General features: G+C 42.7%; 1 protein-coding gene across 1 annotated transcript; it reads right to left on the bottom strand.

The window, feature by feature from the left end:
- Positions 1–5,047: 5,047 nt before the first annotated feature.
- Positions 5,048–12,557, bottom strand: LMOD2 (leiomodin 2 (cardiac)). The gene is made up of 4 exons (XM_008570776.1): positions 12,191–12,557; positions 6,890–6,981; positions 5,579–6,814; positions 5,048–5,074 (listed from the first exon to the last, which is right to left on the bottom strand). The coding sequence occupies exons 1-4, from the start codon at positions 12,465–12,467 to the stop codon at positions 5,048–5,050; spliced, it is 1,632 nt and encodes a 543-aa protein (XP_008568998.1). The 5' UTR covers positions 12,468–12,557.
- Positions 12,558–13,117: the final 560 nt, after the last annotated feature.

Raw genomic sequence — 13,117 nt, 5'->3', positions numbered from 1 at the left:
GTTTTTAAAGCCTATACAAACATGTCACTCCTCCTCTGGCAATTCTTTTTTTTTTTTTTTTTTTTTTTTTTTTTTTTCTTTTTTTTGTCTTTTTTCCGTGTCCGGCAACGGATCGCAACCCTCAGTGTTGCCCCCGTACCAGACCGGGGACCGGCAACGGGATTGCAAGCCTCGGTGTTGCTCCCGCGCCTCGCTCAGCCAGTGAGCGGGAGCCGGTCTGTATGTGGGATCTGAACCCTCGGACGGGAGCGCCGCCGCGCTTCCCAAGCGGCGCACTATCCACTGCGCCACCGGGCCGGCCCCCTCTGGCAATTCTTTGACACTCTTCATGGCTTTTGTAATTAGGTCCACGTTCCTTAGCTTACACTAAGTTGTCCGGGACAGGTTCCTGTGACTGTCAGCCTGATGGAGTTTGGATGTGTTGTCCCCTCCAAAACTCATGTGGAAATTTGATCTCCAATGTGGCAGTGTTGGAAACTGATTGAGTCATGGGGGCGGATCCCTCACAAATGGATTAATGCTCTCCCTGGGGGGGAGGGGTAGTGAGTGAGTTCTCGCTCTGTTAGTTCCTGTGAGACCTGATTGTTTAAAGGACCCTGGCACCTCCTCTCTTGCTTCCTCTCGCCATGTGATCTGCTTGTACCCGCAAGCTGCCTGCCACTTTCCACCATGAGTAGAAGCAGCCTGAGGCCCGTGCCAGATGCAGCTGTCCCAGAATCATAAGCCAAATAAACCTCTGTTCTTTATAAATTACCCAGTCTCAGGTATTTCTGTTATAGCAACACAAAACAGACTAAAGCACAGCCTACACCAGCCTTTTCATTCAGACACAGAAAATTTTACCAGCTTTTAGAAATTCATCTTTCTAATACATGCCTCTGAGGTTCAGATAGGCATATAATTTGACTGAGAGAAACTTGGTAAACATGACAATTTGGTCAAAACTTAATTTCCAGTTTTGGTGTACCACAATGATGCCTCACAACTCTACCCTCTCTGTCTGGGAGACTAGCTATGATTTTTCAGCCAATCATTTAAGGGCTTTTGGAAAATTTAAAAGTTACAATAACCAAATATCCAGATAAGGGATGAGCTGAAACAAACAAAATATCCAACACCAAAGGACTAATCAAAATAATCTAAACGTCCAAAAGTTATTGAAATTGCTTAAATAAAATGTGGGTTGTATAATGGTATGTAGGCTATCTTCCCCTTTTTGTGGAAAAAAATATATATATTTGCGCATTCAAATATGTGTTAAGAAGGATTGAAAAAGATACACTAAAGGGTTATCAGTAGTTCTGTGTGGGTGGGATTATGGGGATCTTTTATGTCCTTTTGTTTATATATATGTTCTGATTTTTCTTAATGATCACATACTATTTTTGTAGAAAGAGAAGACCATATAAAAACTGTACCATAGTCCTATTCCTTCACATGGCAGAAGGTGAGAAAAAAATAGTCCTATTCTTAATCCACCAAAATTATCAAGACTAGGGGGAAAAAACAACTGAGATATTAACTTTTCACCAAATTGTTGTTTTTACAGAATTACTTAAGTCCTGTGATTTCTGGCCATTTCTATACTACCCTGTTTCCTCAAACTCAAATATCCTTCCCCATTCCCCACCACCATCATTCATTAGACTCTTTGATTTTGTTTTTGTTTTTGTTTTAGCCTGATTATTTCTCTATCCTTTAAAAGCCCAGGTTAAATGTCACCTTCTCTGAGAAGCTTTCCTCGTCCCCTTATCTGCTTTATGTTAAGGGTCTATGATAAAAAGTAGCTCACAGGCTAAATGCATCTAACACCGATTTTTGTGCAACCGTGAACTAGGAAGAGATTTTACTCTTCTGGAAGGGTTGGTTCCTTTAAGATTCCCTCTGCTCTGAGGTAGAGAACACTTTCTAATTCGACTTGGTCTCCCCAGCGTAGAGCAGTGTGCCTTGTACATAGGAGCCACTTGATAAATAAATGCGTGGATGCATGAAGTAATGGTGTGAGCTCCCTCCATAACACTAGAATGTAAGTTACATGAGGACAGGGGTTTTATCTCCTTTGTTCACAGTGTGTCTCCAGAAGAGTATCTGGAACATGGCAGGCACTCAGAAAATATGAGTGGAAGTTAACTGCACCAATGTTGGTACCATATTTTTGAGTTTTATAAGTGTTAGGTCAATTCTTAGTCTTTTATTTCATGCTATTTGGTAAGTGATGGAAATAAAAGTCTACCTTAAGAGCCTCCAGAAACAAAGAAGAGACAGTTTTAACTTTGTCATGAAAGGAAGTAATTATGAGGTCTTTTCAAGAACATATTGATTTATCCCAGTCTTTAATGCATCTCAATTTAGACATCACAGCTTGTTATTACCTTTTCCTTTTAATCACTGGTAGCAACTATCTCAGGGCAGGTGTTAAATCAAGATCCCGCTGACACTGAGTTATTAAATACCTGTGGCAGCAGGGCCCGTGAAGCAAAGTGAGACTCAGCATTCTGGCCCCGTTTCAAATCAGGATGAGATGTACTTTCAGAGATTAATGTGCACGTATTAATCATAGCCTAAACACTTCATCTGATCTTGGATAGTCTCTCTCCCTGTGAGTTGAAAGCTCTTTGTAGAGGATGAACTAACTAGTTTTCATATCAACTTTATGGGTTTGCAGGGAGGATGAATTAAGATCCCTGTCCTGTGCTGAATAATGATCATCATAATACCTTGTATGTTTACAGTACTGCAATCTGAAGTAGCATGTTCGAGAAATGTTTTTCCTTAATGACAAATGTACCCACTCAATATCTGACAATTTCATACTTGTCTCATTATGGGCTTTATGACATTTTGTTGATGATTGAGTGTGAGGGTCTGTATCTTTTTTAAAATTTTGTGAAGAGCCAAGTAAGTGCATGCTGCTCTCTCCTAAGGCACTAAAAGTTCCAGCAAGGCAGACTTTTAAAATGCAAAGGACAAAATATGTCTCCTAGTCACTCACTTCTGGTGAAAAGGCCTAGCCAGTCCCCGCAGCCCAACCAGCTCCTGGCAACACAGTGCTAGCCTTGCCCTCGTTCAGGAGGGCTGCCACATACCCTCTGCTGGGGTTCCTGCATGGCTTTATCAGTGACCCAGTTTATCAGCAGACCTTTGCTCCTCTGTCACATCAGGATGGGGTTGGAAGCTGTTCCCTTCTCACTCCTCCCCTTCAATTTAGAAGAACCCTGTTCTCACATACACAAGGGTCAGGGGAAAGGAAGGTCTGTTTGGGCTTTCTGTTCTAAATTCACACACACATGCCTTTCAAAAACCTAAATTTTAGCTTTTATTTCTTTGAACAACAAGAGTGAGCATGATTATAAACACTGATGGAAAGAGGTGAAAATAATGAAGTCACTACCAAAGGAAATGGAAATCTCCACTGCTGTTCTAAGGCTGAGAAACCTTTGAGTGTTTTGAGTCTGGATGGAAGCAGAAAGGTGCAGAGAGGGAGCATGCTTTTTACAGTCAGAGATACCTGATTTCACATTCAACCTTAACATCTGTGCACCTCAGTTTTTTCATCTATAAAATGGGAACAGTAACTTTTAATGTTGTGAAAAGCATATGAGACAACTTAGATACTTCGGAAAATGTCAGTCAGTCACTCACCACCCCTCTCACATGGAGTCAGGGCACTGACTTAGCTGATGGGCCTCTGGAGTCCTCTGTAGGTAGTTAATATCAGTTGTTCTTACTGATTAAGAGAACAGCTGAACAATAGAAACTGACTAAAAGAAACAGGCCCGAGAACCATTGCAGAAATTTTCTAGTCAAACACAGTTCTCTACATTGGGGATAATCCAAAACTCTGTACATAAAAGCAAATAATTATTGAATGGGTGGCCCAGAAAGCTTGCCAAAACCACTGTTATAATCTGTAAGACACAAAGGATGCATTGCTAATCATAGTTAATACAAAGGACTTTAGAAGGGATTTATAGCTTTTATAAATTTTAGTGGATCACTAGAGTGGAGTGAAGGTAATCTCTGATGCATGTGTCTTATTTGAATGCAGGCTCTGGGGACTGCAAATACATATGCCCATGCCCCTAGGTGCATTTTATAAATGTGGGCATCACCATGATTTATGTAGGGTTAAAAAAAAAAAAAAAAAAAAAAAAAAGGCGGAGACCCACTGGACTGAGGCTTGTCCACAGCGAGTTCAAAGGGAGACTTGAATGGTGTGTCTTTAGCATCAGCCACAAGGTAGCTCTGAATTTAGGGGGCTTATCTCCCAGGCATTTTCCTAGCACTTATTTCCTCCCTACCAAGAAACTTTCAATTTTTTTTTTCCTTCTAGAAATAGTTGATTTTAATAATAAATGATTGAATTGACTTCTGAGTATCTATAGGCCTCATGGAAATATAGGAGCATCAGCTGCTGTCCTGGGTCTAACATCAGTGAATCCAGGATGATATTAACCACGTTGGGGCCTTTTCCCAACCTTTTATCTCACTACCAAAAGAATCTTTTCAGAAAGTTCTTGATTCCAGTCCTTCACAAAGATATCAGACTTTCTTGGGCATGAAGAAACAAAGAAATGCAAATGCTAAGGACCCAAACCCTTTTTGGGTGAGAATGTAATATTTTTAATATTCAGCAATGTTACATACACACCTGACAGATATATCAACTCACAGAAAAATATTAGTCTGGCTTTAAAAAAAAAGAAAAAAAAAAAAAAAACGCTTTCATCCAAATTACAAAAATAACAGCACATTTTGTTAACTCATTACAGTTTAGAGTTATCAACACATCCGCAGAGATGAAGAGCATTTTTAAATTAACTGCTTCTTGCCAATACAAATCTCATGACATAAAAAAATTTATTTTCATATTTACAGAAGAAAAATGCTTATTGTTTCTTAAAATTCTCTTTGTAATTAATGGGTGAGGCTATATTTTAATGTCAGAGAACATTTCAAATGGAAGAAGTTATTTTAGAAACATCTCACAATGCATTTTATTTAATACCATTGAACAGTTCTGCATCCTCTTCTAAAGATCATGTTTTTATCGCAGAGCTTCAGGAACTTCGACCTACAAAAACAGGGGATTTTCTTTCAATGAAACAACACAAATGGTAATGTGAAAAATATTAGTAGGGTATGGCTCTAGCAGTGTTCCCTGAGAAGAACTCAAATATAGATCGATTATTGCTGTATGGTACTCAAATCTTATAAATTAGGTTTTAAATTACTTGCAACTCTGTGGCAAAATTTTTGATAAGTGTTGAATCCTTTTGGAATGTAGATTATACTCTCTGATTTTCTTATTAAGGAAATTGGGATTTTTAAATGTTGGACTGTCTTAAAACGGTCCTGGCCTTTCTAGGACTGAGATGCTAGGAAGGTGGCCCAGGCCCACCTTTCAGATGGAAATGTGCCTGATCCTAATGCTTCAAACTTGATATGCTTGCTCTCACATACTAGAATATTTGAAATATTATTAAGTAATATTGAGAAGGACTTTGGTACCGTCATGCAGTGGAGGCCGACTCATTTACTAAATCTGTGCCCACATGTCTGTTCTCGGGTTACTTACCCGCCTTAGCTGTCTCATGCTGCTTCCCCGAATTGCTTCCATGAGATCCTCATGAGCTGATCTCTGTGGGGTGGAAGGTCGGGAACTGTCTTCTGTTTTCTTCTCTTGCACTGACCTAAGAGAATTTTTTATTTCCTTTAGGATATTGTTTGGCTGTTTCTTAGCCTTTTTCCCTTTTTTCTTTTTCTGTCCGTTCTGCAGAGCCCGTTGGGCGCTCTCCTGTTGTTTGATGACTTCTGCAATATTTCGGGTGATGAGCTTTTTCTCTGGGAGAGGAGGGGGAGGGGGAGGGGGAGGAGGTGGCAGCCTCTGGGGAGGAGGAGGGGGAGGAGGGGGAGGAGGTGGAGCTACTACAGGAGATGAGGGACGGCTCCTCCCAGTCTGGACTTTCTTGGGGAGTTTGGGGGAGGACCAGGGAGAGTGCCTGGGGGATGCATGAGGTGAAGAGCCAGGCGTTCCTCTTTGCCAGACTTTGGTCCTGAGATTGGATCCTCCATCGTATCCCTCTTGCTGTTTCTGCTCCTGCATCCGCTTCTGCCTCTGTTTATCCATATTTCTTGTCAAGATGCTTGTCATGCTCATCCTTGGTCCTGGGAGCTCAAAGTGGTAGCCCAGCCTCAGCAGCGTGGTGTTGTCCTTCAGCAGCTTGACGATCTCCATCTCCACCTGGGAACCCATGATGTGCCTCTGGTTGTGGAAGCGCAGCTCCGTGAGCACCGTGTTGTGCTGCAGAGCCCTCATGATGGCCAGGATCCCCCTGCCCGTTATGAAGTTGGACTCGATGTTGATGCTGGTGATGTGCTTGTTGACTCTGAGCATCTCGGCGATGGCGGTGGCCGCGCCGTCGTCGGCGTGCGTGTTGGCCAGGCTGAACGTCTTCACCACCGTGTTGTCCTTGAGGGCTTCAGCGAAGCGGCTCAGGGTCTGCGTGGTGATGTTCTCGATGTTGTTCACGTTGACCTCTGTGGTGGCCGGGTCATTGCGTTCAATCTTCTCCAAAGCATCCTCGATAACCGTAGGATTCCCACAAGGGTGAATGGCAGCGGGTGACTCTGTGTTCCTTCCACTGTTGCCCTCGGTCAGATGTATGTTTTCTATTTGACTCGTAAACGTCTTTGGCTTAGAGTTGTCAGAATTCCCGCTGTGGTAGTTTGCGGTTCCGTTGATACCCTTCGCAGTTCCGGTCCTCCTCTCCTCCTCCTCCTCCTCTCCCTCCTCCTCCTCCTCCTCTCCCTCCTCCTCTTCTTCCTCCTCTTCCTCCTCCTCTTCCTCCTCCTCTTCCTCCTCCTCTTCCTCCTGGGACTCGTGCACCTGCTCCTCCTCTTCGGTGTCCACCTCCTCAGAAATCTCACTGTTACTTTCAGTAAAGATAAGCTCTTCCTCACTCTCCTCTTTGTCTTCTTCTGCAACCTAAAGAGTATGGCATCATCATTCAGTTTTTCATTTTTAAGCACATTTTTTAATTTTCAAAAGTAACACGTGGCAACTAATACAAAAGTCTATCATGGAAAAAGCTAACTCTCTCCTACTGCTGACCTCTCTATTTCAGGTGACCAAGGTTAAGATTTGTTGTCAATACCTTTTTGTATAAATATCTCCTTTGTTTTTCACAGGATATCCAGAATTCAATTGATAGAATAAAAATATTATCATTTTGCCAATTCGATCACGTAAGTTGGAACTTCAGCTTTAGAAAACCCTTGATGCACTTTTCAATCTCTTGACTACTGACTCTGAAGTACTTGATTCCTTGTCTACTCAGAATTTAGCAAATTCAACCCGCCCTTGTGAAATCATCACTTTGTTCTTCCTTATTTCTCCATACCAAACAAACAAATGACAACAAAAATATGCAAAATGTTAATGAGTTCTTTTTTTTTTTAATGTTCAAAAATTCTTTTTCATATTTATCATCAATATCAGAAGTGACAGGAGCCAAGTTCCCTTTGCCTCGGCTTGTTTCAGTGTAGGCACAAGCAGGGGTGTCATTTGCTCCTTCAGCATTTACTTCTGTGGTAGAGCCCTGCATAGGGACTCGAGACTGCACACCACCTGAGACCTTTCGCTGTGCCTGTCCCTCATCTGGGGAAGGGAAGCCTAGGGGGGCAGGCTGCTACTCAGGACAGCAGGAGGTCAGACCCATCTCTATGCAGGAAAACATTCGGGTCACCCTTTTCAGCAAATCAACTTGAAGCTAGCTCCAGCTAGCTCAGGATTAAATGAGATAGACTGCAGAACACCATGTGGGAAAGATAATCACCCCTGGCACTTAATAGATTGTAACCAGTACTGTGGGACAACAGAAAACAGTAGAAAATCTTGAAGCAAGCCAGTGCCCAGCCTCACGGTCTTAAATTTTTTAACATGTATCAATTACAAAAGGCTTTCAGACAAACACAATTTCATTTTATCTTTGTCTTTCCTGTTTATACGACTCACTGTACAAAGATACCCAAGTGATCCCTTCTTCCTCTTTCTCTTTCCATCTTTTCTGATTTTTTTTAAAAAAAGGTGTTTGGAAATTGCTGACAGAGTCTGGTTTTCCCTCATGCTATCTTTTTAGTCCTTTCTCTTTATCTTCTCTAAAACCCTGGTGTCCTCCCCTGTCCTCAAAGCCCTGAGTCTTTCCTCTATGTTAGCAACTTTTTTGTGACCCCCGAGGGCACCTGCCTGAGGCATGTGGATTGAGCTTTGGAAAACACTGCACTTGTCTCAGGTTTGTTTGCCCAGTTGCTATCACAAAATAGCCTCCAATACCCACTTGTTTGGAGTGGCAGGCACCAAGTGATGGCCTGGGGAAGGGGTTAGCCACTCCAGTCTTAATTTACTTACCTCTTTAGGAGTAGCTGGGAGAGGTATAGTGTATGCGTGTGTAAGATAGAGAGAGAGAAATGTAGGAATGCTTGGTGGCAGCTGGCTGTAAGTCACAACCCAACAACACAAGAGAAAGAGCTTGGCTCTAGCCACTCTTGGCATGTATGGGAGAGAGAAAGCCTTATATGCCCAGCAATGGAGTAAATGGATTAACTGGAGGAAGGAAAGAATTGTAGGCTGAGCTGTCCTCACCCCCACCCCACCCCCAATCCCTTTGCATATCATATTATTCTAGTCCATGTCAGCTGTGTGTGCACATATGTGTTTGCAGGTGTATTTTTAGCTGCTTTAGTATTTGGAGGAAAGGGGCCTGTCTCACAATCCAAGACATACTGGCTTTTATGCCACCATTAAATTTTATCCCCTTTAGTTTTTTAAACACCTTTAGGCTCTATCTGCAAGAGCTATTTTCCACTATAAATGTACCTGAAAAGATAATATCTGGAACTTATCTAGCCACTTGAGTTGTCATTGTAACATCCAAATGACACCTCTTTCAGAAAGCCTTCTTCGACACCCCTTTAAATCATTTCTGCAATGCGTTTCCATGACATTGTATTTCCCCCAATAAAGTCTATTTTAATTACTTGTTTGTCATTTTCCCCAGTAGCCTGTTAACTGGGTGAGGGCAGAAACCATGTCTGATTTGCTCACCTAGCACAGTGCTTAGCATGTATAGGGGCTTAATGACTACTTGCTAATTAAATGGATCTAAGTTGACATTGATAAGCAGCAGGTGAGAGTCTGGACTAGACCCAGGAGAAAGTACTGACAGGTGCAGGCTGGGGTAAGGTGACCAACTGTCCCCATTTGCGTGAGCCAAAAGGGTTTCCCAGGATGCGGGATTTTTAGTTCTAAAATCTAGATAGTCGTGGACAATCTGAGATGGTTAGTCACTCTAGGTGGGGGACATCTGGAAGAACACCAGAAGGGAGAAAGATGTCTAGGGAGAGGAGGTAGGAGAATACAAAAAACAAACTTTGCCGACTTTATAAACTATCCTGGCACTAGGGGGACTGTCTTATCCAGATCTCCTAAATGCCATTGTTCTGGAGTTAACCCTGATCCTTTGGAGAATGGAGGTGGGGAAGTTGGGCTAGAGTGAGGGGGTGGGGAATGAGGTGGTGGGGTGTGAATAGGGAGCAGGTGAATGCTGGTGCACTTAGAGAATAAATCAGACGATGAGGAGGAGGGGCCAACCATTTCTCCTGATCGTCTCCCTGGCGTCATTGCATGAACAAGGAGACAAGAGGCTTAGTTTTCAGCTCTGGTTGTGTTTCTGCCCATAAACAACTGGTTGACTTTAGACAAGTCACTAAACCTCTTTGTGTCTCAAAGAAACTACAGTATAATTGAGTGGTTCTTAAATTTTAGCATGTGTCATAATCACCTGGAGGACTTGTTAAACCACAGAATGTTGGGCCCTATCCCCAGAGTCTCCCGTTCAGCAGATAGAGGGGAACCCTAGAATTTGCAGTTATAAGAAGTTCACAGGTGATGCTGCTGCTGCTGTTTGACACCTGCAATATTGAGATGGTCTTTGTGCCAACAAAGCTTAGTCTGAATTTCAGTTCTACTTTCAAGCTGTTAACCTCGAAAGAGTTTCTTAGCCTCTTCTAGTCTCAGTTCTCATGTGCAGAAGGTAAGAAGGAAATGAGAGAACGTGAGAAAACTCACTGGCTCCTGTGCCTGAGATCCAGCAGATGCTCAAGCTAGGGGAGCTAGGCTGCTGGGTCTTCAGCACCCCTTGGAGCCCTAATGCAGCCTAAGTTTGTGTGAACCCAGGTGGCAGAAGACTGTCATTCAACAGGTGTTGCACACGATTTCATAAGCCTTTACAGAGCCAGCAGCCTCATCACCAAGACCCCCAGCTCCTCCTCATGGTGCCCACTGTGCTGCCCCTCACTCAGGCAGCTGTCCTGCTCCCCACCCACCCCTCAGCTGCTCTGAGTTTTTCCTCTGGTAGGAATGGATTTACACCCTACATCGGCAAGCTTCTGCTCAGCAGTCCTTGTGACTACAGAGACAGCTGGCCAGCAGGCAAAGTGTAGTGGGAGAAAAGTTAACTAGCTGAGAAAGGAAGCAAAGTTCAACAACACAGCAGCCTCCCTAATCGAGCTGATAAGCCATTGGCAGGGATCCGCAAAACCTTTGGCAGGAGCAGGTGGGTTTCATCAACAGCTGACAACAGGCTTTGTCCTTCGGTTCTCACTGCTGTCATGACATTATGACATTAAAATGCCTTTGCTGGGTTGTTGCTACTGTTGGTTGTATGTCCTGGAAATTAAGACAATTTTATTCTTTTTATTAAGGAAACTCTTTAATAACTGTAATAAAAATGTCATTATATTTTATTAAACTTTTGACACTCATTCCACATCAGAGGAAAAAAAAAACACCTCTGAAAATTATGGTTGTGGAGGAACTGACCAGCCCAAATCCCGGCTTGTCATTTGTGTCCTTCCTTCTCCCCTCTCCTTCTAGCTCCTCGATACAGGCGGCCACTGGGGCCTTGGCAGAACCTGGCCTGATCCCAGTGGCCCTTCCTGCAATGACTGACATGGACAAAGCTCACACATATCTTGCTGCAAATGTGTCACACGCACCCTATCATCAAGATCATCTAACAGTGCCTAGATTAGTACTGTGGGACTCATGCCATGGGCTTTAGGCCATTTCAGTTTTAGATGATGTCAATGGAAGGCAGGGGTTTTAAACTGTTGCTCCTGAACCTATGTTCTTCCACAAATTCAGGAATTTCTTTCTTATGTTAACATTTTATTGCTATAACTATTTTCCCAGAGTATAGTCTTTTGAACTTCCTTCTGATAATGACTCATTTGGAAAATTCAAAGTAATATTTACTGGGAAGTACACAAGAACTTAACAAATTCGAGCTCTGATATAAGCACATTTCTGGGTCTCAGAATAACTATCATAAAACAGGAAGGAACTTAGATTATCATCTACACAGCCATACTTAACTTGGGTCATCAGATGGGTTTCAGGCTATGTGTCATCATTTTGAAAGTCTATACAAAAATCTGTGTATATTTGCACAAGCACATGTGCATTTTCTTGAGGAGAAGGCCTATAATTTACCACAATCTCAAAGGAGTTCTAGATTCACAAAAGAAACACTGTATCTAACTCCCTCAATGGACAGATTAAAAGAGAATTCTGAAGAAGTGACTATCTGTTCAAGGTCTCACAATTTGGGGACTAGAAATAAGGCCCCCTGACTCTCAAACCCATGTACTTCCCACCACCCCACACTTTTTGGTGATGGAAAAAAAGAACTATTTTTGCTGTAGCCACTATCATAGTCAAAGAAACTGAGTTCTTATAGTAGAAAATAAATGTACTTAAATGAAAAAAAAATATATATATATATAAATCAGAAACAGATACTACGCCACATCACCAACTTACAGCTCTAGTAAGACTTATGTTTTGCAAAATATTTAAACACACACCTTGGTTGTGAATTATTTTCCTCTCGAGGTTCCCATTTTTAATCAATCAGAAAACCTCAGCTAAGAATGTTACATATTATGATTGATCGGGTGGCCACAGAAGTTGCATAACTATTTCAGCCTGAGAAATTTTTCAGTAGCAGCACAAATGGGTTATAAAAAAGCTAAAGTGATGAGGGCTGAGAAGTTAGAGAAAACAGAGGTGTCTGGGTTTGGGGTCGGGGTGGGACTGCGGGAGCAGTGAAGGAAAAGTCCCGAGAGCCTACCTTTCCACACTCCCCCAGCCTCTCCTTCTCCAGGAGTTTTTGGGACTCCTTTTCCCAATAGGCCATCAGTGCCTCTCTGCTGAATGTGCCCGTAGGGGTTTTCTCGGTCAGACTCTTCTGCCTTAGCCCCACAGGAAGGTTGCGATCAGGTTCAATGTCTTCCAGTTCCCTCTCTAGCTCCTTCAGCTCCTCTGCTGTCAGGGAGGCGAGGAGTTCGTCCTCATCGATGGATTCATATTTACTAAGTCCTCTCCTGTAGCCAAAGGTAGACATGGTCCCTGCTTTGTCAGACCCACAAGGAGCTTGAAGAACCAGACATTCAAGACAGGCAGGAGCAGGCAGGAGGCACGTGGGCAGGCTGGTCAGCAGCTGGTGCAGGAGTGGCTGCAGGAGCCTTTTAAGAGTGGTGACACGGGGCTGTGACAATGCAGCGAGGAGTGAAAGCATAGGCTGTTTTAAGCATCAGACGTCAGCTAGACATTTGAACACAAAGAATGTCACATCAGTGGTGGATGGAGGCCTCAGAACCAGTGGGGATTATTAACATGCTGGCCAGGGCCATATTTAGCTGAGCCTGATAGCTCCTGAGGACAGACAGAAAGTGTTTCAGATAGGGACTAACTCAGTTCTTTTTACTGTGTGTACAAACAACAGGGGAATAAAATTTGTTTTGAAAATGACTTGCCAATACCACCATGGCTATGAAAAGATTCTTTCATTATAATCTTAGGGGTTGAGAAATGACTCCATAGTATTCTATGAGTAGTTATTCTGGTTCTCCTATAAACATATTGTAGGTGGCATTAATGGGGACAGAGGGACATAGTAATACAGTATACTACTTTATAATTTTATTGTACTTTAATATAGTTTTCCTAATCATGAGTCCTGTGAGATGAATAACATGATCCTCATTTACAGAT

Source organism: Galeopterus variegatus, unplaced genomic scaffold, assembly GCF_000696425.1.
Source record: "Galeopterus variegatus unplaced genomic scaffold, G_variegatus-3.0.2 Scaffold630, whole genome shotgun sequence".
In the NCBI taxonomy this organism is placed as follows: domain Eukaryota; kingdom Metazoa; phylum Chordata; class Mammalia; order Dermoptera; family Cynocephalidae; genus Galeopterus; species Galeopterus variegatus.
The sequence above is the reverse complement of the archived record's forward strand: the minus strand, read 5'-3'. Positions and strand labels throughout refer to the sequence as shown.

What these genes read in the sequence shown, in the direction of transcription:
- LMOD2 (XM_008570776.1), bottom strand. Translation starts at nt 12,467, where the DNA reads ATGTCTACCTTTGGCTACAGGAGAGGACTTAGTAAATATGAATCCATC. An exon ending in ACACCGAAGAGGAGGAGCAG is followed by an intron (nt 6,815 to 6,889) that starts GTGCACGAGTCC and finishes GAAGAAGAGGAG; the next exon opens with GAGGGAGAGGAGGAGGAGGA. An exon ending in GCATGAGACAGCTAAGGCGG is followed by an intron (nt 5,075 to 5,578) that starts GTAAGTAACCCG and finishes CTGTTTTTGTAG; the next exon opens with GTCGAAGTTCCTGAAGCTCT.